Here is a 21,546-nt window from a genome sequence, read left to right as displayed (position 1 = left end):
GGTACATGAAAAGGTGCTCAACATCACTAATCAGTGAAGTGCAAATCAAAGCCACAATGAGATTATCAGCTTAGACCTATTAGAATGGCTATTATCAGCCAGGACATGGAAGCAACCTAAGTGTCCATCGACAGATGAATGGATAAAGAAGATGTGGCATGTACATACAATGGAATATTACTCAGCCATAAAAAGAAACAAAATTGAGTTATTTGTAGTGAGGTGGATGGACCTAGAGTCTGTCATACAGAGTGAAATAAGTCAGAAAGAGAAAAACAAATACCGTATGCTAACACATATATATAGAATCTAAAAGAAAAAAATGCTTTTGAAGAACCTAGGGGCAGGAGAGGAATAAAGATGCTGACGCAGAGAATGGACTTGAGGGCACAGGGAGGGGGAAGGGTAAGCTGAGACTAAGTGAGAGAAAGGCATTGACATATATACACTACCAAAGGTAAAACAGATAGCTTGTAGGAAGCAGCTGCATAGCACAGGGAGATCAGCTCGTGCTTTGTGACCACCTAGAGGGGTGGGAAAGGGAGGGTGGGAGGGAGACACAAGAGGGAGGGGATATGGGGATGATTCACTTTGTTATACAGCAGCAACTAACACAACAATGTAAAGCAATTATACTCCAATAAAGATGTTAAAAAAATTGGGGAAAAAAAAAAGAATGGCTATTATCAAAATTAACAAGTGTTGGCAAGGATGTGCAGAAAAGACAATCCTTGTACACTGTTGGTGATTATATAAATTGGTGCAACCCTTATGGAACAGTATGGAGATTCCTCAAAAAATTTTAATATAACTACCACATAACAAAGCAATTCCACTTCTGGGTATTTATCTGAAGGAAACAAAAACACTAACTTAAAAAGGTATCTGTACCCTCCATGTTCATTGCAGCGTTATTTACAATAGCCAAGACATGAAAACAACTGGGCATTATGCTAAGTGAAATAAGTCAGAGAAAGAAAGACAAATATCATATGATCTCACTTACATGTGGAATGTAAAACAAAAATAAAAATAAAACAAACTTATACATACAGAAAACAGATTGGTGGTTTGTGGGGTCGGTGGAGTGGGGTGAAGTGGGGTGGGGGAAGGTGTGTGAAATGGTAAATGCGGTCAAAAGGTATAAACTTCCCATACTAAAGTAAATAAGTCCAGGTGCTGTAATGGTGTCTATAGTTAATAATACTGTATTGCATATTTGATAGTTGCTAAGAGAGTATATCATAAAAGTTCCCAATAAAAGAAAAAAAAATTTGTAACTGTGTGGTGATGGATGTTAACTAGACTTATTGTGTTGACCATTTTGCAATATATACATAGAGAGAATCAGTATGCTGTACATCTGAAACTAATAGTGTTATATATAAATAAAATCTCAATTAAAAAATCAGAATTTCCAGGCTGACAGCCTCTGAAACTGTTTACTTTTGAAACTAATTAATTCAGAGTATTGGAAAAGAAGTAATTTACAGGTTATAACCGAGCAGGACCTTATGTGGCCTTCCCCAGACAGACCCCTCCCCCATATCCTCTGCTTTTAGCTCCACTCTGAAGTACCTAGATAATAGTATTTGATGCACATTTCCTGAATTGTTTTACAGATGCTAAAACCCCTACTAAATGAAAGAAATTAACTAATTGATGACCATGAGCACCCATGACCTACTGGCACCTAAGGATTGATAATATTAACCCATGACACCACCCTGTTACTTCAACATCAACCAATCAGAGAACTGTGCACAGGCTGATCACATACCCTGGGATGCCCCTCCCTCACCTTGTCTTTAAAAATACTTTGCTGAAACCCATTGAGGAGTTTGGGCTTTTTGAGCACTAGCTGTCCGGATTCGTTGTACAGCGCCCAACAATAAATGCTGCACTTTCCTTCACCCACAACCTGATGTCAGTAGACTGGCTTTTACTGCGTGTGGGCAAGTGAACCAAAGTTTGTTTTGGTAACAAGGTCTTGATATTATTTTAAAAAGGATTTCATTTCTTTCCCCCTAAATTAATTTTTTTTTTTTTTTTTGCAGTACACGGGCCTCTCACTGTTGTGGCCTCTCCCATTGCAGAGCACAGGCTCCAGACACGCAGGCTCAGTGGCCATGGCTCACGGGCCCAGCCACTTCATGGCATGTGGGATCTTCCCGGACCGGTGCACGAACCCATGTCCCCTTCATCGGCAGGCGGACTCTCAACCACTGCGCCACCAGGGAAGCCCAGAATTAATTTTTGATTATTGAACCTATATGCTACAACCTCGTATGCTATATTCAGTTATTAATTCTAGTACTTTGTAGATTTCCTAGGATTTTCTACATCTACAATCAAAAAGAGTTTTACTTCTTCCTTTCAAATACATACGATTTTCACTTCTTTCTCTTGGATTATTATACTAAGACATCCAATACAATATTAAATAGAAGTGATGAGAGCAGAAATCCCTGCCATGTTCAATATTTTAGGAAAAAGCATTCAATATTTTATCATTAAGTATGATGTTGCCTGTGAGTTTTCATTGATGCCCTTTATCAGACTGAAGAAGTTTCCTTCTTATCCTAGTTTGCCAAGTTTTTATGAGTGGATGCTGAATTCTGTCAAATACATTTTCTGCATCAATCAAGATGACATGATTATATATTTTTTCTCTTTTGTTCTTTTAATGTTCAGTTTCCAAATGTTAACCCTATCTTGCAATCCTGGGATAAAGTCCACTTAGTCTTGATGTGTTTTCTTTTTTATATATTGCAGGATTGGATTTTCTAATATTTTGTCAAGGACTTTTATCATCTCTGAGAGATACTGGTCTGTAATTTTATTTTATTGTAATGTCCTTAACAAATTTTGGTGTCAGGGTAATGCCAGTCTCATAAAACGAGTTGTGAGAATGGCTCTTTTAAAAGAGCTCATGCTAAAAGCAATGTTTTAGAAGTAAAAGCAAGCAAAAAATGCCTGAAATTATATGATTGTTACCCTAATAGCTGAAAATGATTAAAACTATGGTGTTGAACAAAGTCAAGATATTTTAGAACAATGAATATCTTGAAATGCTTATTAGCAATTCTGTCTTGGGTACTAAGTAGTTCTCTATAATGGCTCTCTGAAGTCAATTACTTCACTTGCCTAGAGTTAAATCTTAGGCAAAGGTCAAGCAGTACTTACTGCTTTGGGTACCAATCTCAGATTTTTAGGAAGAGGTAATCCATATGTTAAAAATAATTAACTCTTTACATATCTCTGAACATCTTTTTTTTCCCCCTGCACTTAAATTATAATCTAGTTGGGAAAATATTAAATAAAAAGATAAAAACAGGGCTTCCCTGGTGGCACAGTGGTTGGGAGTCCGCCTGCCGATGCAAGAGACGCGGGTTCGTGCCCCGGTCTGGGAAGATCCCATATGCCACGGAGCGGCTAGGCCCGTGAGCCATGGCCACTGAGCCTGCGCGTCTGGAGCCTGTGCTCCAAAACAGGAGAGGCCACAACAGTGAGAGGCCTGCGTACTGCAAAAAAAAAAAATAAATAAAAATATAAAAACATTTTTATAGATTTAAATAACAGTTCAATACAATAGAAAAGACATCACAAGCCAGTAGGAGACAATACAGTCTTTAGGAGTTAAGAGAGAAATTATTTCAGGCTACTGCAGTCAGAAAAAGCTTTATACATTATAAAGGAAATAAAAGTTGAGCTACATGTTAAAAACAAGTGAATAGAAAGGAAAAGGAAATTTATTGCATTAAGAGTTGACAAAAGTCTGAAGGCTACAAGGCACTGTATAAATTCAGATGAAAGGGAGCAAACAAGTTTAGCTACAACGGTATGGTTAAGAGCACAGATCCTGAAGCCAGACTCCCTGGCTTTCTGATCTTGTGTCTGCCCTTTAATGGTTTTGTAACTTTGTACAAGTTATGCTCCAATTTCCTTTAAAAATGAGGACAAAACCACGAAAAAAACTTTCCACTGTGACTATATGAGTTAAATCAGTTAATATATGTAAAGCTTTTAGACAATGCCTGGCACAAAGAAAATGCTCCAAAAATAATTTAAAAGGAGAGCTCACACAAACTCATGAACTCATGAAACCCAAGGCTAGTCAACTAACATAAATGAGTGAAGCAGGTAGATTTGTTTAGAAATATATTGTTTGCCATTAAACACATAGGAATTGTCTTCATTTAAAAAAACGAAGTGTTCTCTTCCATTTTTCTTAAAACACACGTTCCTGCTCATTCTACATTTTTTCCCCACTTTTAAAACAGACATGAGTTTAAGAAATATTTAATTTTCACTTAACTCTGTTATAAGATAAAAACAACAGTACAAGCACAGTGATAAACGACAACTGATACTCAGCCATAGTTCAGGGAGTCATAGAAAGTGGTAGGAACTCTAGAGAACCTGAAAATATAGGTCTCACCTATAGAAGACCATTGACAGTCTCAGCTACTGCTGCCAAAAGATACTGTGGTTTCAGATCTTCTCAGTTTTCAAAAGAAGCTGAAAATTCAGATTCTTGTGTAAAAGCTCCTAATTTTCATGTGTAACCAATTTTTTAAAATGCCACAACAATGACTACTACCACACCAGCCAAACAGCCTGACTGCTATATTTGACCTATGTGTTGCCAGTTTGCCATATTTGATTTAGGGCATGCTGGCTAGAATAGTAAACTGTATATCAAATTAAAAGTATTTGGGGGCTTCCCTGGTGGCGCAGTGGTTCGGAGTCTGCCTGCCAATGCAGGGGACACGGGTTCGTGCCCCGGTCCGGGAGGCTCCCGCACGCCGCGGAGCGGCTGGGCCTGTGAGCCATGGCCGCTGAGCCTGCGCGTCCGGAGCCTGTGCTCTGCAACGGGAGAGCCCACAGCAGTGAGAGGCCCGCATACCGCAAAAAAAAAAAAAAAAAAAAAAACATATATATATATATTTTTTTAAATCAAGGTTTATTTCTATAGTTTATATGTATTTTTAAGTGCACTAAATGTGCTTTTTCAATTTATCTTCCCTTCCATCCAGCTTCCAAGGAACCTGTCAATAGCTGATATACCATTTGTTTGGTCAGTCTCTCTCTGTTCCTATTTCTGTGTGTCTTCCCTTCCCTTCCCTCCCTCCTTGTCTCTCTCTTCTTAACACACACACACACACACACACACACACACACACACACACATACAAATCACATTACAGATAACGGGTATCAGTGGAAGCCTTTAAAAATAATACTGAAGGGGCTTCCCTGGTGGCACAGTGGTTGAGAGTCCGCCTGCCGATGCAGGGGACACGGGTTCGTGCCCTGGTCCTGGAAGACCCCACATGCCGCAGAGCGGCTGGGCTCGTGAGCCATGGCCGCTGAGCCTGCGCGTCCGGAGCCTGTGCTCCACAACGGGAGAGGCCACAACAGTGAGAGGCCCGCATACCGCAAAAAAAAAAAAAAAAATACTGAAGGTTCTTTTTCCCCTGAAATTATTATAGAAAATTTTGATTTTAGAGGAAGGTTTAAAAATAAATATTAACCTGCAAGTCAATCTTCCAGAGATCCTACTCTTAACATTTAACAAGAAAATAATCTGATCAAGATGATGTTTAGGAGAATTAATCTATACTATTACCCAGAACAAATTAAAATATTTTCATAACATAGGCCCATAGAAAGTAATTTCTAATTTTGTATTTGTTGTACTGCTATTACTCTTAAGTTTAAATGGTACCAATAGTAAGAATCCTTGAACCTAAAACCAAAGATATGTGAATATTCTGAAAATTACAGGAATACTTTAAACACCACTAGATCACATCACCATTTTCAATTGCTGAAAGTTAAAAATATTTTAAGTGGCTGTGAAAAAGAAATTAGGCAAATTTAATCCTTAGTGCACAAAATCAGGCCATCTGTTTTTATGGCTCATTTAGGACAGGTTACAAATTCATTTACATGCTCACTTCCTTGAATTTTTATAAAAATGCATCAGCTAAAATCTCCAACCAGGGCAGTATTAATAAGTATAGAGCTCAGAAGTATTTTAAGTGACAATATATGTAAATTTTAGCAGTGTGATGCTTCCACCTCAAAAGGCTAAGGATTTATTCCTGCCAAAAGTGAATAACCCATTTCTTTCAGATTAGAGTCAACCGAACAAACTCAAATTGAGGGTCATTCTGTAAAACAACTGTGCTTCTTAAAAGCATAAATGTTATGAAAGACAAAAGTTGAGGAATTGTTTCAAATTAAAGAAGACTAAAGAGAATTGACAACTAAGTGTAATGCAGGTTAATGGGTCAAATCCTAGATCAGAGGGAAAACTTACCAAGAGGTACTGACAGATTCTCTCCATGACCAAACTTTAGTCAGGTTCCTCTGAGCCCAAATAGGCCCTATCCTTGGGTATGTTCTAGACCTAGCCCCATTTTAGCAAGAATCCTGATAAGTCAGTTTAGCCCGAATCCCCCACCCTTGATATCTGATCATCCTTGATATCTGACCAAATTCCTTACCCGCATCTTTCCCCCAGGTGATGTCTGATCATCCTGGCCTGCCTTCAGCAAGAATCCTATGGTTGGTTTAGCCAGAATTCCCCCTTACCACTGATGTTTCCTCTTAGTAGTTTTCTATCTACTCACACTGCCCCATTCCCAACCCCAGGCTCCTTGCCTATAAAACTCCATTTCTCCTTTTTGTATTGAAATTGAGCCCACTCCTATACTGAGGTCTCTTTTCCCCTGTTGCAATAGTTCCTGAGTAAAATCTGGTTTTGCTGCTTTAACTACTGTCAGGGTCTGGTTTTTCTTTGACAATACTATAAAGTACAACTAGCAAAATTTCACGATGGATTGTATAAGAGTATGATAAGAGTACTTTACAATGTTGAATTTCCTGAATTTGAGGCTTACACTGCAGTTTCATAAAACAGGGGCTGGCAAACTTTTTCTATAACAGGGCCAGATAGTAAATATTTTAGGCACAGAGGGCCACATACAGTCTCTACCACATATTCTTTTTTGTTTTTGTTTTTGTTCTTTACAACCCCTTAAAAACGTAAAACCATTTTTAGCTCAAGAGCTTTGTAAAAATAAGGGCTGAATTTGACTCACAAGCCATTGTTTGCCAACCCCTGATACAGACAATGTCCTTGCTCTTTAAAAATACGCAATGAAGCATGTAAGGGTAAAGATTCATGATGGCTGCAACTTACTCTCAAATGATTCAGCAAAAATAATAATAATGGTAACATGTGAGAGAGAAAACGCACAGCAAAATATTCACAATTGGTAAATCTATGTGAAAGGTGAATTCCCTTCACCATACTATGCTTACAACTTTTCTTTAAATTTGAATTTTTTTCAAAATAAAAAGTTGAAAAAAAGCCATAGATGTCCCTGGGATTTTAAACCCAGAAGCCTCAATGTGCAAGCCTGGAGCCTCAATGTGCAAGCCTGGAGCATGGTTCTGGTGGCTCAGGAAGAAAAGAATGAGAATTCCCACAAAGCAAAAGGTATCCTGTCATCAAGGTCATTTCAGTACATACCCATGGGTCCAAAGGTATCTAGATTCTCCTGTCATCACCAGCAAACTCCTACAAGGCAGCATAACGGGCACTGTGACACCATCTGGGTGCTTAAAATCCATGACAATCTTGAAGTAAAGACAAAAGCATAAAGATCAATCCAAAATGTCATGTACTCCAAGAATAAGAACGATTCATTGATTCTGGCTATCTTTCTAGGCTAACAGAGATTAAAACATGGTAATGCTTATAGGATGGCATAGCACAGAGGTTCTCAAACTTTAGTGTACATAAGAATCAACTGAATGACTAAAAAACATATTTAATCCACAGAGAGACTCAGTAGATGTATCATGAGGCTCAGGAGTCTGCCCTTCTAACAGTCACCTAAGGAAATTATGATGTGGATGGTCTGAGGAGCATACATACACTATGCAAAACACTAGGGTAGTGGTCAAACACAAGGACTTAGGAGCTGAAACATTCATATCCTGGCTTTTTAATTTACTGGCCATATGACTCAGGACAAGTCATTTAACCCTTCTGTGTCGTTTCCTGAACTCTTACAGGATTGTTAAGTGGATATAAATTACAGTATCTGGCACATCATAAATACAAAAAACACTATTATTATTCATAGAAATATTAATAATTCATAGTATAAGGGGAAGTAACTATTAGATGCAGATTCTCATATAATCCATTTGTCTTTAAAGTCATGCAACATTTTGGATTTTAGAGACTGATTTACAAGAGATAAAGAAAGAACACAGGAGGGTTTTCAGCAATTCTTCCAAAATTACGATCAAATATTATAAATAGCAACATATAAAGGTACAACAGTCAAGAAAAGGTTTTTGTGCTCAGGAACCCAAACACTGATGACTTCACTCTAAACATAGCAGCAGCTAACAAATGTGAATTTAAAAACGGCGTGTGATAGGGCTAAAAAATATTTAAGTGAACAAATCAATCCATCTGAAAAATAAATATGACAACCAAATATCAGTGGGATGAACATAATTTAGCATAGTACCTTCATTAAAGGTAAACTTAGCACAGTACCTGGCACCAAAGAAAGCATTCAGTAACTGTTATCTACTATTATTAATAATAATATTGGATCAAATTAGATAATGCACATGAAAATTCTTTGTAAACTATACAAAATTATACAGATCTGTTTTTTTCCCTTTCTCATCTGCCATTCCAATCTAAGTATGGAAAATAAAGTAAGATGATAAAATTTGATTTTCCAAACAATTATCTGTTCCAAATGATGACATATAATTTCAAATAGTCATACTCCAAAAGTATTCTATTTTATAAACACTGTAGATAAATTCTGAAGTTTTGGGCATGAAATGAAACTTCCCTGAAACATATAAATAAAAGAAGATGGACTGACAGACAGAGGGTGGTTAGATGAACAGATATTTAATAAAGCAAGTATATTAAAATGTTAACTGTAGCATCAGGTGGTGAGTATATAGGGATTTACTGTATAATACTATCAACTTTTCGGTATGAAAATTTTCATAATAAAATGTTAGGAAAAGGGGAGAAAACCCCACTGTGGCCCATTTTTAAGCCATTATATATAGGCTTCAATTTTCTGAATAGACACTAAGGTCCACACATAAGAAAAAAATAATAGTGTATTTATTAATTACATTATTAGAGATGATCAGTTGTGGCTTAAAGGAATGAAAACTGTCTGGGTGAAAACTCTTGATGGGACAATATTCTGAGAGACTAGACTATAACTCATTCATTAGACAAATATTTATTAATCACTGTGTGAGGCATCAAAGACTGCAATGGTGAATAAGAGACATATTCTCTGCCCACCTAGAGATGACAGTTTCTGGCTAATTAATATTCCACGTTTTAAAAATACAAAATACATATATATATTTGTGAAATTCAAACACATCCCCTCCTATCAACAGAGTAATGATTTTAAAATAGGGAAATCTCAGTTTAAACAAATGATTAGAACTGACAAGACAAATACAAACTTGACATTAATTAATGTGGAAACATTTGTGCTGAAATATAAAAGCCAAGTTTCAAGGAAGAAAAATACACTACCAAATAATCCAAATGTTATGGCAATTATGTTAGAAAATGTACAGAATACTTATTAATGATTATTATTGATGATCATTATTAATTTACTAGAGAAGCTCACAGAACTCAGGAAGACAGTTTACTTACTGTTTATCAGTTTATTTTAAAAGGATATGATAAAGCATACAGATGAACATCAGATGCAAGAGATGTATAGGACAAGGTAAGGAGTACAGAACATCCATGCCCTCTCTGGGCACACTACTCTCCCAGCACCTCCACGTGTTCATCAACCTGGAATCTCTCTATACTACTGGGATTTTTATGGAGGCTTCCTCATGTGGGCATGATTAATTATTAACTCCATTACCAGACCCTCTCCCCTCTCTGGAGAGTTTTTGTGAATTTAAGGAAATGACTCTTATTTATAAAATTAAATGTACATTTTCTATGAAAATCTAATTTTCCTTAAAATATTCCATCATAAAAATAAAGTATTATCAATATCATCACAGTATCTGTATCTGAGATATAATGCTTGTGGGACTTTCCTGGTGGCACAATGGTTAAGAATCCGCCTGCCAATGAAGGGGCCACGGGTTCGATCCCTGGTCTGGGAAGATCCCACATGCTGCGGAGCAGCTAAGCCTGTGCACCACAACTACTGAGCCCACGTGCCACAACTACTGAAGCCCGCGTGCCTAGAGCCCATGCTCTGCAACAAGAGAAGCCACTGCAATGAGAAGCCCATGCACCACAATGAAGAGTAGTCCTCACTCACTGCAACTAGAGAAAGCCTATGCACAGCAACGAAGATGCGACACAGCCAAAAATAAATAAATAAACATATTAAAAATATATATAATGCTTGTTAAAGGCCAAAAAAAAAAAGATTTTTTTCAAAAATTCACTAAGGATTCACAATAAATAATGTTTGCCAGCAACTGCTGAATCATTCTGCCCTATGACAGCTTTGCTCCACAGGAGCTTTTTCCAATTATTCTTTTTGGCTTTACCTATATTATTTATTTTCTGAGATGGCAGAGTCAATAAAGATCAAGTTCCCAGCAAGCTCATGGTAAGACAGGAGGGAAGGGGGCAGGGCACAATCATTAAAAGAATGACACAGCCATTGAGGATACAAAAAAAACTAATCCGCCTAATTAGGCCCAAGATGGCAGAAGATTTGACTTCCAGTAGACCTTGAGCCTTATTATAATGCATTAGCTTACTGTAATGCAGTAGCATGCTAAATGACACACCCATAGGCACAATGATGGTTCCCAGACTGACCATAAAAGGCCAAAAAGTGGGCTGTGGCCCAGTTCCTGGAAATCTCCATCCCTTCTCCAAAACAGTTAGAATATTTCTCCCACTTGTTAGCATATGTAATTACCCAGCCCATAAAAACTAACCACCCCCAAAGCCTGGGACCCCTGTCTCACCTTCTGAGACTGACTACATTCTGTCTATGGAATATGTCTCTCTCTAAACAAACTTTCATTTACTATGGCTCGCCCTAGAATTCTTTCCTACGTGAAGCCAAGAATCCTCACTTGGTAGCCCATCCCATCATGGGATGATGTCCCATCATGGGACACAAATCAAACCTCTGAAAATTTAAGAAAATTGAAATCATATGCAGCATCCTTTCTGACCACAACATTATGAGATTGGAAATCAATTACAGGTAAAAAACTGTAAAAAACATATACATGGAGGCTAAACAGTGCACTACTAAATAACCAAGAGGTCACTTAAGAAATCAAAGAAGAAATTAAAAAATACATAGAAACAAATGACAATGAAAACACAATGACCCAAAACCTTTGGGACACAGCAAAATCAGTTCTAAGAGGGAAGTTTATAGCAATTCAATCTCACCTCAAGAAACAAGAAAAATCTCAAATAAACAATCTAACCCTACACCTAAAGTAACTAGAGAAAGAAGAACAAAGAAAACCCAAAGTCAGTAGAAGGAAAGAAATCATAAACATCAGAGCAGAAATAAATGAAATAGAAACGAAGAAAACAATAGCAAAGATCAATAAAACTAAAAGCTGTTTCTTTGAGAAGATAAACAATATTGATAAAGCCAGACTCGTCAAGAAAAAAAGGGAGAGGACGCAAATCAATAAAATTAGAAATGAAAAAGGAGAAATCACATTTGACACCACAGAAATACAAAGGATTATAAGAGACTACTACAAACAACTATATGCCAATAAAATGGACAACCATGAAGAAATGGACAAATTCTTGGAAAGGTACAATTTTCCAAGACTGAACCAGGAAGAATTAGAAAATATAAACAGACCTATCACAAGTAATGATATTGAAACCATAATTAAAAAATTTCCAACAAACAAAAGTCCAAGACCAGATGGCTTCAAAGGCGAATTCCATCAAACATTTAGAGAAGAGCTAACACCCATCCTTCTCAAACTCTTCCAAAAAATTGCAGAGGGAGGAACACTCCCAAATTCATTATATGAAGCCACCATCACCCTGATACCAAAACCAGAAAAAAGATATCACAAAAAAAGAAAATTACAGACCAATATCACTGATGAACATAGATGCAAAAATCTTGAACAAAATACTAGCAAACAAAATCCAACAACATAGTAAAAGAATCATACACCATGATCAAGCAGGATTTATCCCATGGATGCAAGGATTCTTCAATATACACAAATCAATCAATGTGATGCACCATATTAACAAATTAAGGAATAAAAACCGTATGATCATCTCAATAGATGCAGAAAAGCTTTTGACAAAATTCAACACCCACTTATGATAAAAACTCTCCAGAAAATGGGCATAGAGGGAAACTACCTCAACATAATAAAGGTTATATATAACCAACCCACAGCAAACAGCATAAGCAATGGTGAAAAACTGAAAGCATTTCCACTAAGATCAGCAACAAGACAAGGATGTCCACTCTCGCCACTCTTATTCAACATAGTTTTGGAAGTCCTAGCCATGGCAATCAGAGAAGAAAAAGAAATAAAAGGAATACAAATTGGAAAAGAAGAAGTAAAACTGTCACTGTGTGCAGATCATATGATACTATACATAGACAGTCCTAAAGATGCAACCAGAAAACTAGTAGAACTAATCAGTGAAATTGGTAAGTTTTCAGGATACAAAATTAATGCACAGAAATCTCTGGCATTCCTATAAACTAATAACAAAAAAATCAAAAAGAGAAATTAAGGAAACACTCCCATTTACCATCACAACAAAAAGAATAAAATACCTAGGAATGAACCTGCCTAAGGAGGCAAAAGACTTTTACTCAGAAAACTATAACACACTGATGGAAGAAATCAAAGATGACATAAACAGATGGAGAAATACACCATGTCCTTGGAATGGAAGAATCAATATTGTGAAAATGACAATACTACCCAAAGCAATCTACAGATTCAATGCAATCCCTATCAAACTACCAAGGGCATTCTTCACAGAATTAGAACAAAAAATTTTACAATTCATAAGGAAACATAAAAGACCCCGAATAGCCAAAGCAATCTTGACAAAGAAAAACAGAGTTGGAGGAATCAAGCTCCCGATTTCAAACTATACTACAAAGCCACAGTAATCAAGACAGTATGGTGCTGGCACAAGAACAGAAATATAGATCAATGGTAAAGGACAGACAGCCCAGAGATAAACCCACACACATATGGTCACCTAATTCATGACAAAGGAGGCAAGAACATACAGTGCAGAAAAGATAGCCTCTTCAGTAAGTGCTGGGAAAACTGGACAGCTACATGTAAAAGAATGAAATTAGAACACTCCCCAACACCATACACAAAACTAAACTCAAAATGGATTAAAGACCTAAATGTAAGACCAGACACTATAAAACTCTTAGAGGAAAATATAAGTAAAACACTCTATGACATAAATCACAGCAAGATCTTTTTTGACCCACCTCCTAGAGAAATGTAAATAAAAACAAGAATAAACAAATGGGACCTAATGAAACTTAAAAGCTTTTGCACAGCAAAGGAAACCAACCATAAACAAGATGAAAAGACAACCCTCCGAATGGGAGGAAATATTTGCAAATGAACCAATGGACAAAGGATTAATCTCCAAAGTATACAAACAGTTCATGGAGTTCAATATCAAAAAAACAAACAATTCAATTAAAAAATGGGTAAAAGACCTAAATAGACATCTCACCAGAGAAGACATACAGATGGCCAAGAGGCACATGAAAAGATGCTCAACATCACTAATTATTAAAGAAATGCAAATCAAGACTACAATGAGGTATCACCTCACACCAGTCACAATGACCATTATCAAAAAATCTAGAAACAATAAATGGTGGAAAGGGTGTGGTGAAAAGTGAAGCCTCCCCCACTGTTGGTGGGAATGTAAACTGATACAGCCACTATGGAGAACAGTATGGAGGTTTCTTACAAAACTAAATATAGAACTACCATATGACCCAGCAATCCCACTAATGGGCATATACCCTGAGAAAACCATAATGCAAAAAGAGACATGCACCACAATGTTCATTTCAGCACTATTTACAATAGTCAGGACATGTAACCAACCTAAATGTCCATCGGCAGATGAATGGATAAAGAAGATGTGGCACATATATACAATGGAATATTACTCAACCATATAAAGAAATGAAATTGAGTTATTTGTAGTGAGGTGGATGGACCTAGAGTCTGTCATACAGAGTGAAGCAAGTCAGAAAGAGAAAAACAAATACCGTATGCTAACACATATATGTGGAATCCAAAGGAAAAAAAATGGTACTGATGAACCTAGTGGCAAGGCAGGAATAAATACGTAGACATAGAGAATGGACTTGAGGACATGGGGGAGGGGAGGGGGAAGCTGGAGCGAAGTGAGAGTAGCGTCGACACGTATACACAACCAAATGTAAATGGCTAGTGGGAAGCAGCAGCATAGCACAGGGAGATCAGGTAGGTGCTTTGCAATGACCCAGAGATGTGAGATTGGGAGGGTGGAAGGGAGGCTCAAGAGGGAAGGGATATGGGGATATATGTATGCATATGGTCGATTCACTTTGTTGTACAACAGAAACTAACACAGTATTGTGAAGCACTTATACCCTAATAAAGATCTATTAAAAAAATAAAAACTATATAATGGGACTTCCCTGGTGGTCCAGTGGTTAAGACTTCACCTTCCAGTGCAGGGGGTGCGGGTTCAATCCCTGGTCAGGGGGAGCTAAGATCCCACATGCCTCGCGGCCAAAAAACGAAAACGTAAAACAGAAGCAATATTGTCACAAATTCAATAAAGACTTTAAAAATGGTCCACATCAGAAAAAAACAACTATATAATGAACTTTTAGGGTGTTGGAGGAACACTTAGGCCCCATTTTTTATATTTCCCTAGGAATGGAGAGAATCTCTATAGGAGTGAAAGTAATAAGAACAAACCTCGCTTTTCTCCATTCCTTCACTTCCAACTCCCCAAGAGAGAAGGCATACCTCAGCGGATTGGTTAGCCTGGAGCCAAACCTGCTTGGATTAGCCCTTTCCTCTCTCTTTCTCAAATCCCGCTGGTTTGCAGAATCTAATTTATGCTTCTTCATGTCCTCTGTTATAGGGGCAGCCTCTGCCTCTATAGGAAAAGTCTCCCGTTGTACCACTGTAAAGGACAGTATGTCTAATTCATAGGTGAATTATTAATAAGTCCACTTGGCTACAGATCCAAAGCCATGATCTTCCATGTTTTCTCAGTAGTTAACTTGACAATCTGATATTCATTTATCTTTCATTTCATTTCTCAATTGGTTACACAGGAGGAAAAATCAAAGATGTTCTTTACTGGTCCCCTAAAGCTACAAGCCAGGATAAGAGGTAAAATTAAAATAAACCAGACAGAGAAGAGCTCTTTTCCCTTCCTGTCCTCATTATTTTTGAAAGCACTTAATAAGAATCCACACATGTAGTTGATAAGATGGTTCTGTCTTATCAAATACACTAGCTCTGTAGTCACAGTATCAACATAATCACACAAGCTCAGCAAAAGTTAAAAAGCCAAAGCACTATAGTTAGTGATGGGAACTAAGAAAATGCAAAAAAATACTAGTAAACAGTATTTGCATCCAGGAACAAGATCAGATTTTGAAACAACCTCATATTTTAAAGAGTCCTGTAGATTTGAAATTCTGATTTCTCTTTTTTTTTTAATTGGAGTATAATTGCTTTACAATGTTGTGTTAGTTTCTGCTATACAATGAAGTGAATCAGCTATATGTATATCTATATCTCCTCCCTCTTTTTTAAAATAAATTTATTTATTTATTTTATTTATTTATTTTTGGCTGCATTGGGTCTTCGTTGCTGCACGCGGGCTTTCTCTAGTTGCGGCAAACGGGGGCTACTCTTCGTTGCAGTACACGGGCTTCTCATTGCAGTGGCTTCTCTTGTTGTGGAGCACGGGCTCTAGGCAGGCTTCAGTATTTGCAGCACGCAGGCTCAGTAGTTGTGGCGCACGGGCCCAGCTGCTCCACAGCATGTGGGATCTTCCCAGACTAGGGCTCGAACCCATGTCCCCTGCATTGGCAGGCAGACTGTTAACCACTGAGCCATCAGGGAATTCCTCTCCTCCCTCTTGGACCTCCCTCCCAACACCCCCATCCCACCCATCTAGGTCACCACAGAACACCGAGCTGAGCTCCTTGAGCTATACAGCAGGTTCCCACTAGCTATCTATTTTACACATGGTAGTGTATTTATGTCAAACCTAACCTCCCAGTTCTTCCCACGTTCTCCTCCCCCGCCATGAACACATGTCCGTTCTCTATGTCTACATTTCTATTCCTGCCCTGTAAATAGGTTCATCTGTACCGTTTTTCTAGATTCTACATATATGCATTAATATACGATAATTGTTTTTCTCTTTCTGGCTTACTTCACTCTGTATGACAGACTCTAGGTCCATCCACATCTCTGCAAATTACCCAATTTCGTTCCTTTTTATGGCTGAATAATATTCCATTGTACATATGTATCACATCTCAAAATGTCATTGGACATTTTGGTTGTTTCCATGTCCTAGCTACTGTAAACAGTGCTGCAATGAACATTGGGGTACATGTGTCCTTTTCAATTATGGTTTTCTCAGGGTATATGTCCAGTAGTGGGATTGTTGGATCATATGATAGCTCTATTTTTAGTTTTTTAAGGAACCACAGTGGCTGTATCAGTTTACATTCCCACCAACAGTGCAAAAGGGTTCCCTCTTCTCCACACCCTCTCCAGCGTTTATTGCTTGTAGATTTTTTGATGATGGCCATTCTAACCAGTGTAAGGTGATACCTCATTGTAGTTTTGATTTGCATTTCTCTAATAATTAGAGATGTTTAGCATCTTTTCAAGTGCCTCTGTATGTCTTCTTTGGTGAAATGTCTATTTAGGTCTTCTGCCCATTTTTTAATTGGGTTGTTTTTTTTTGATATTGAGCTGCATGAACTCTTTGTATATTTTGGAGATTAATCCTTTGTCTGTTACTTCATTTGCAGATATTTCCTCCCATTCTGAGGTTGTCTTTTCGTTTTGTTTATGGTTTCCTTTGCTGTACAAAAGCTTTTAAGTTGATTTCTATCTAAAATTCTATCTGCAGTTTCCAAGGATTGCTTTAAATCACACTTTTGATAGCTTCTTTAGCAGTTCAAATAAAGTACAACTATTAAAAACAAGTCAATGAATAAACATGAACCCTTATTCTTCATTTGTAAAGATAAGGGAATTACCCTCTACTACTCAAAGTTGTTGAAGGGACTGAATCATATACTATACGTGAAAAAGTTTATCACAATTCCAGACACTTACATTTTAGTTTTGTTTCTTTTATCTATAGCCACCAGCTACTATCTTTAGCCACTAGATGGTAATGCTGCTACAGTAAATTATTGCAAAATGGAAGTCTGGATTTTATTTAACTTCTAAAAGTAAAATGTGTAAAAATTAACTTACAGGACTTTTCCTGGCATCTGATGAACAGATAGATAAAACTTTGGACACCTAAAAGAAGAGACTGTGATAATTTCACGGTCCGTAAGAAATGAAACTGTTAATGGTGCCTTTACATTTCATTTTAAAATCTTAATTCACTTGGATTAAGAAATGTGAGAAATCCTATGAAAAGGGCATTGTATAAGGTAAGTCATTTGTTGATAGCTAATAAAAATGTTTGAATATTTACCTCTGACCCCAGACTGAGAGAAAGGATCTCATCCTCAAACGCAGAATGCGTGTCAACATGAGCAGGAATTCCTGAGATGGAAGATAGGATAACAGGTCACTTCATTTTTCCTTTTAGTAGATTTAAGACAACTCTAAATATAGACTCACAGTATTACAGTGAAAACATCATTTGATAAACAGGAATGTACTGTAATTTTAGTTAAAAGGAAACATTTAAGGTGAATGTGAATAAAATTAAACTAGGTCTAAACTAAAAATATAACTTCATGTTAAAGCACCACTGTGATCTGACTGTAAAATCAAGATTTGAGAGTCACTCCTTACCTAGAACATTTACTCAATCCCAGCCCAAGAGGAAGTGTGAAAGATAACTAACAAAGTCATTTTGACTTCTGAATACTGGATTCCCAAGTACTTGTAGAACAAAAACAACAGCCAGGTGTGAAGACTAATCTTATCAATAATTAAGATATGGCTTCTTTCACCAGTCTCTCAAGCTATGTTAAATGAGTATCTCTTACTTGAAAGGAACTTTGCTACATGGTGAGAGTACCTAAAGATAGTAAGACACAATCTCTGTCCTCAAGGAGCTTATAGACCAATGGAAAGACTGATAGGTAAATAAGCTATCATAAAACATCCTGATAAATGCAGAGAAGGAAAAAACCCCACAACTCCTGCCATTAATAAAACCCTCAATATCATCTGATTAGTACAAATATCAGACGAAGATGCTGCTAACAAGTGCAAAAAATCAATAACCTAAAGATTTTTTACTAAAATGTCATCCTAGAATTGTCTTCCACATTCTCAAAAGAAGAGAAAGAGCATGATGATCCAACCAGTTAGCCTTCTTCTATGTACGTGTAAATTATTTGATTTCGTCCATTTTACATGCCTCCTTTGTTTTTAAAGCAATCTTCTCCCTCTCTAAAAAAAAATGTTGAGGGAGAACAAAAGAAAATCACAAATAGCAACTGTGTTTGTTTACACTTAGAGATGCAAATTCCTCAAGAGACTGAGTGTAGAATTGCAAATGGATTGAAATCAACACAGGTAACAAACATAAGCAAATTAAGAGTCAGTTCAAGCTAAAAAATACTATCTTTGATCTTAGAGAGTTATATAACCCACATAGTTATGAAATATATGACTGGAATTTTAGAAGAAGAAATATTCACCATGCCCAGGTTCATACTGGTTAACAGTCAGTTGATCAGGTTTATGTTTAATGAAACCTTCCTTCAACCATTTCTCCAAAATGCTATCACAAATGTCTGGAAGACCTGAAACCAGTAATCATAAAGGTGAAACATATTAAAATATTTACTTTGCATGTTTTACCCAAGAATGAAAAAATAGTCACTATGATAAAAATCACACAGCTTTTAGTTCAGTGGTCAGATCCAAACATAACAGTAAACTCACAAGCAAAGTAAAATAAAAACAAAACTTTAAGAATCTTTTAAAGTTATTTTATTGATTTTATCAAATAAAATGTACAAAAGAACAATTTTGCAGACAACAATTTTGGTATTTTGTAAAACAGAAATAAGATTATAAAATTTACTATATTATATACTGGAAATTAGCCTGACCACTTTCTTTTTTGTTATATTAAATTATTAATTTACTTTAAATTTAATTATTTTAAATTATTTCTCTTTAAAAAACATGCTTTTCAAAGTGGAACTAACTTACTTTTATTGGAGTCATAAATGTTATTTCATGAGGCAAAGGAAATCTTTAAATAAGATGAAAGTCATAAAAATACAGATAAATTTAACACCAATGAAGAATTCTAACAAAGTATTAATATCCTGATTATACAGTAAATTCTTATTAATATATTTGACCACCCATTAGAAAAAACTGGTAAAGAAGATGAAAAAGAATTCACAGAAAAAATAAAAATGGCCAACCTCACTAGTAATCAGGTGATTATAAAGTTAAAAGTTTTACAATATCACATGCTGCTAGGGGTAAGGGGAAGGAGGTACACACTTCGTGAGAGTATGTTGGTATAGCTTTTTTAGGGTGCAATTTGTCAGTGTCTATTGACATTTTTAAATGAACATAACTCTGACACAATTCTAATTTAGTAGTTTCCCTTGAGCAACTCTTGCTTTAATGCATAAAGAGGTGTGTATACAAAGATATTCACTGCAGCACAACTTGTAAAAGCTAAAAACTAGAAATAACCTAAATGTCTAGCAAAAGGAAATTAACTGAATAAGCTATTATTGAACATTCAATAAAATGAAAACCTATATAAGATCTCTAAGACATACTGTGATAATGTGGTAATATATGAATATACAATTTATAACATACAATGTAATACTACGTGTTAACACCTATATACATTTACAGGTTATTTGGATGTAAACTCATTTATAAGGATTGAAATAATATACACTAAACTGTTAATGGTACTACTTCTGAAGAGGAGTATGGGAGTATGGATAGTGTTCAAGAGAAATTAAATTTAGCTTTATTTGTATGTATAACATTTTTAACACAAAACTACACTATTTAGTTAATTAAAATGGTTTAAATTTAATCAACTGTTTCATAAGTTTACCTACAAATGACAAATGAAAAATAATCTCAACCATGATATCCTAATATATTAATTTTTTTCTGTACCAGCCCTTATTATTTATTAACAGCTACTGGGTTTCCCTGGTGGTGCAGTAGTTAAGAATCCGCCTGCCAATGCAGGGGACATGGGTTCGACCCCTGGTCCTGGAAGATCCCACATGCCGCGGAGCAACTAAGCCTGTGTGCCACAACTACTGAGCCAGCGCTCTAGAGCCCACAAGCCACAACTATTGAGCCCGCGTGCCACAACTAGTGAAGCCTATGCACCTAGAGCCCATGCTCCGCAACAAGAGAAGCCACCGCAATGAGAAGCCGCAACAAAGAGTAGCCCCAACTTGCCACAACTAGAGAAAGCCTGTGTGCAGCAATGAAGACCCAATGCAGCCAAAAATAAATAAATAAAATAAATTAATTAAAAAAAAATTTTAATGTATAAAAAAAACACAACAATTACTTACCCCCAGGTAATGGCTTATCTTTATCTACATGGTTGGTCTCATAGTGGAATTCGTAGCCAAAATGCTTTACTCTTCTGTGTTTTAAGGATTTTTGAACTGTATGAAGAGAAGAAAGTAAACTATTTAGGAGAAAAAGAATTTCATTCCTCATATATTTCAAAGTCAACTTTATGAATAAGGATTGGTTTAGTAATGGTAACTTTTGTTAACTTGCTAAATTATTGTCTTTAGTAAAATGAAACATTCTACCTCATAGCTGCTATTCTTTTAAGTCTAAAATTGAAACAAACTTTTAAGGGTTTCACCCAGTCAATCTGAAAGAGCTAAACATGTCCACTGCCACTCACAAGATTGCTAATGATCTGGAAAAGAGTCAAAGTAACTACTTTGTAAATTTCTCCAGGAGGTTCTTACTACATTATAATGATATGTTACTGAACTGCTGATTCCTCATAGGAAATTTGTCTTAGGGTAGAGAGAACCAAATAAGACAATATAGGGTTGTCCCTGGGTATCCTTGGGGGATTGGTTCCCTCCAATACCAAAATCCAAGGATGATAAAGTCTCTTACATAAAATAGTGCAGTATTTGCATGTAACCTACATACAACTTTCACATCCTCCAGCATGCTTTAAATCATCTCTAGATTACTTAT

General features: G+C 36.5%; 1 protein-coding gene across 2 annotated transcripts in view; it reads right to left on the bottom strand.

Annotated features, from left to right (window-relative positions):
* ALKBH8 (alkB homolog 8, tRNA methyltransferase) overlaps positions 1 to 21,546 on the bottom strand; it is a gene marked incomplete at its 5' end in the record, with an annotated part of 50,089 nt that overhangs the window by 20,962 nt on the left and 7,581 nt on the right. For both annotated transcript variants that reach the window (XM_079708012.1, XM_079708013.1), the window contains 4 exons: positions 7,547 to 7,653; positions 17,828 to 17,898; positions 19,011 to 19,115; positions 20,892 to 20,987. In XM_079708012.1, coding sequence (XP_079564138.1) covers positions 7,547 to 7,653; positions 17,828 to 17,898; positions 19,011 to 19,115; positions 20,892 to 20,987 — 379 coding nt within the window. The remainder of the gene's footprint in view (positions 1 to 7,546; positions 7,654 to 17,827; positions 17,899 to 19,010; positions 19,116 to 20,891; positions 20,988 to 21,546) is intronic.

This window comes from Hyperoodon ampullatus (genome assembly GCF_949752795.1).
Source record: "Hyperoodon ampullatus genome assembly, chromosome: 7".
Taxonomy (NCBI): Eukaryota; Metazoa; Chordata; class Mammalia; order Artiodactyla; family Ziphiidae; genus Hyperoodon; species Hyperoodon ampullatus.
This window is presented reverse-complemented; position numbering and strand designations above follow the sequence as displayed.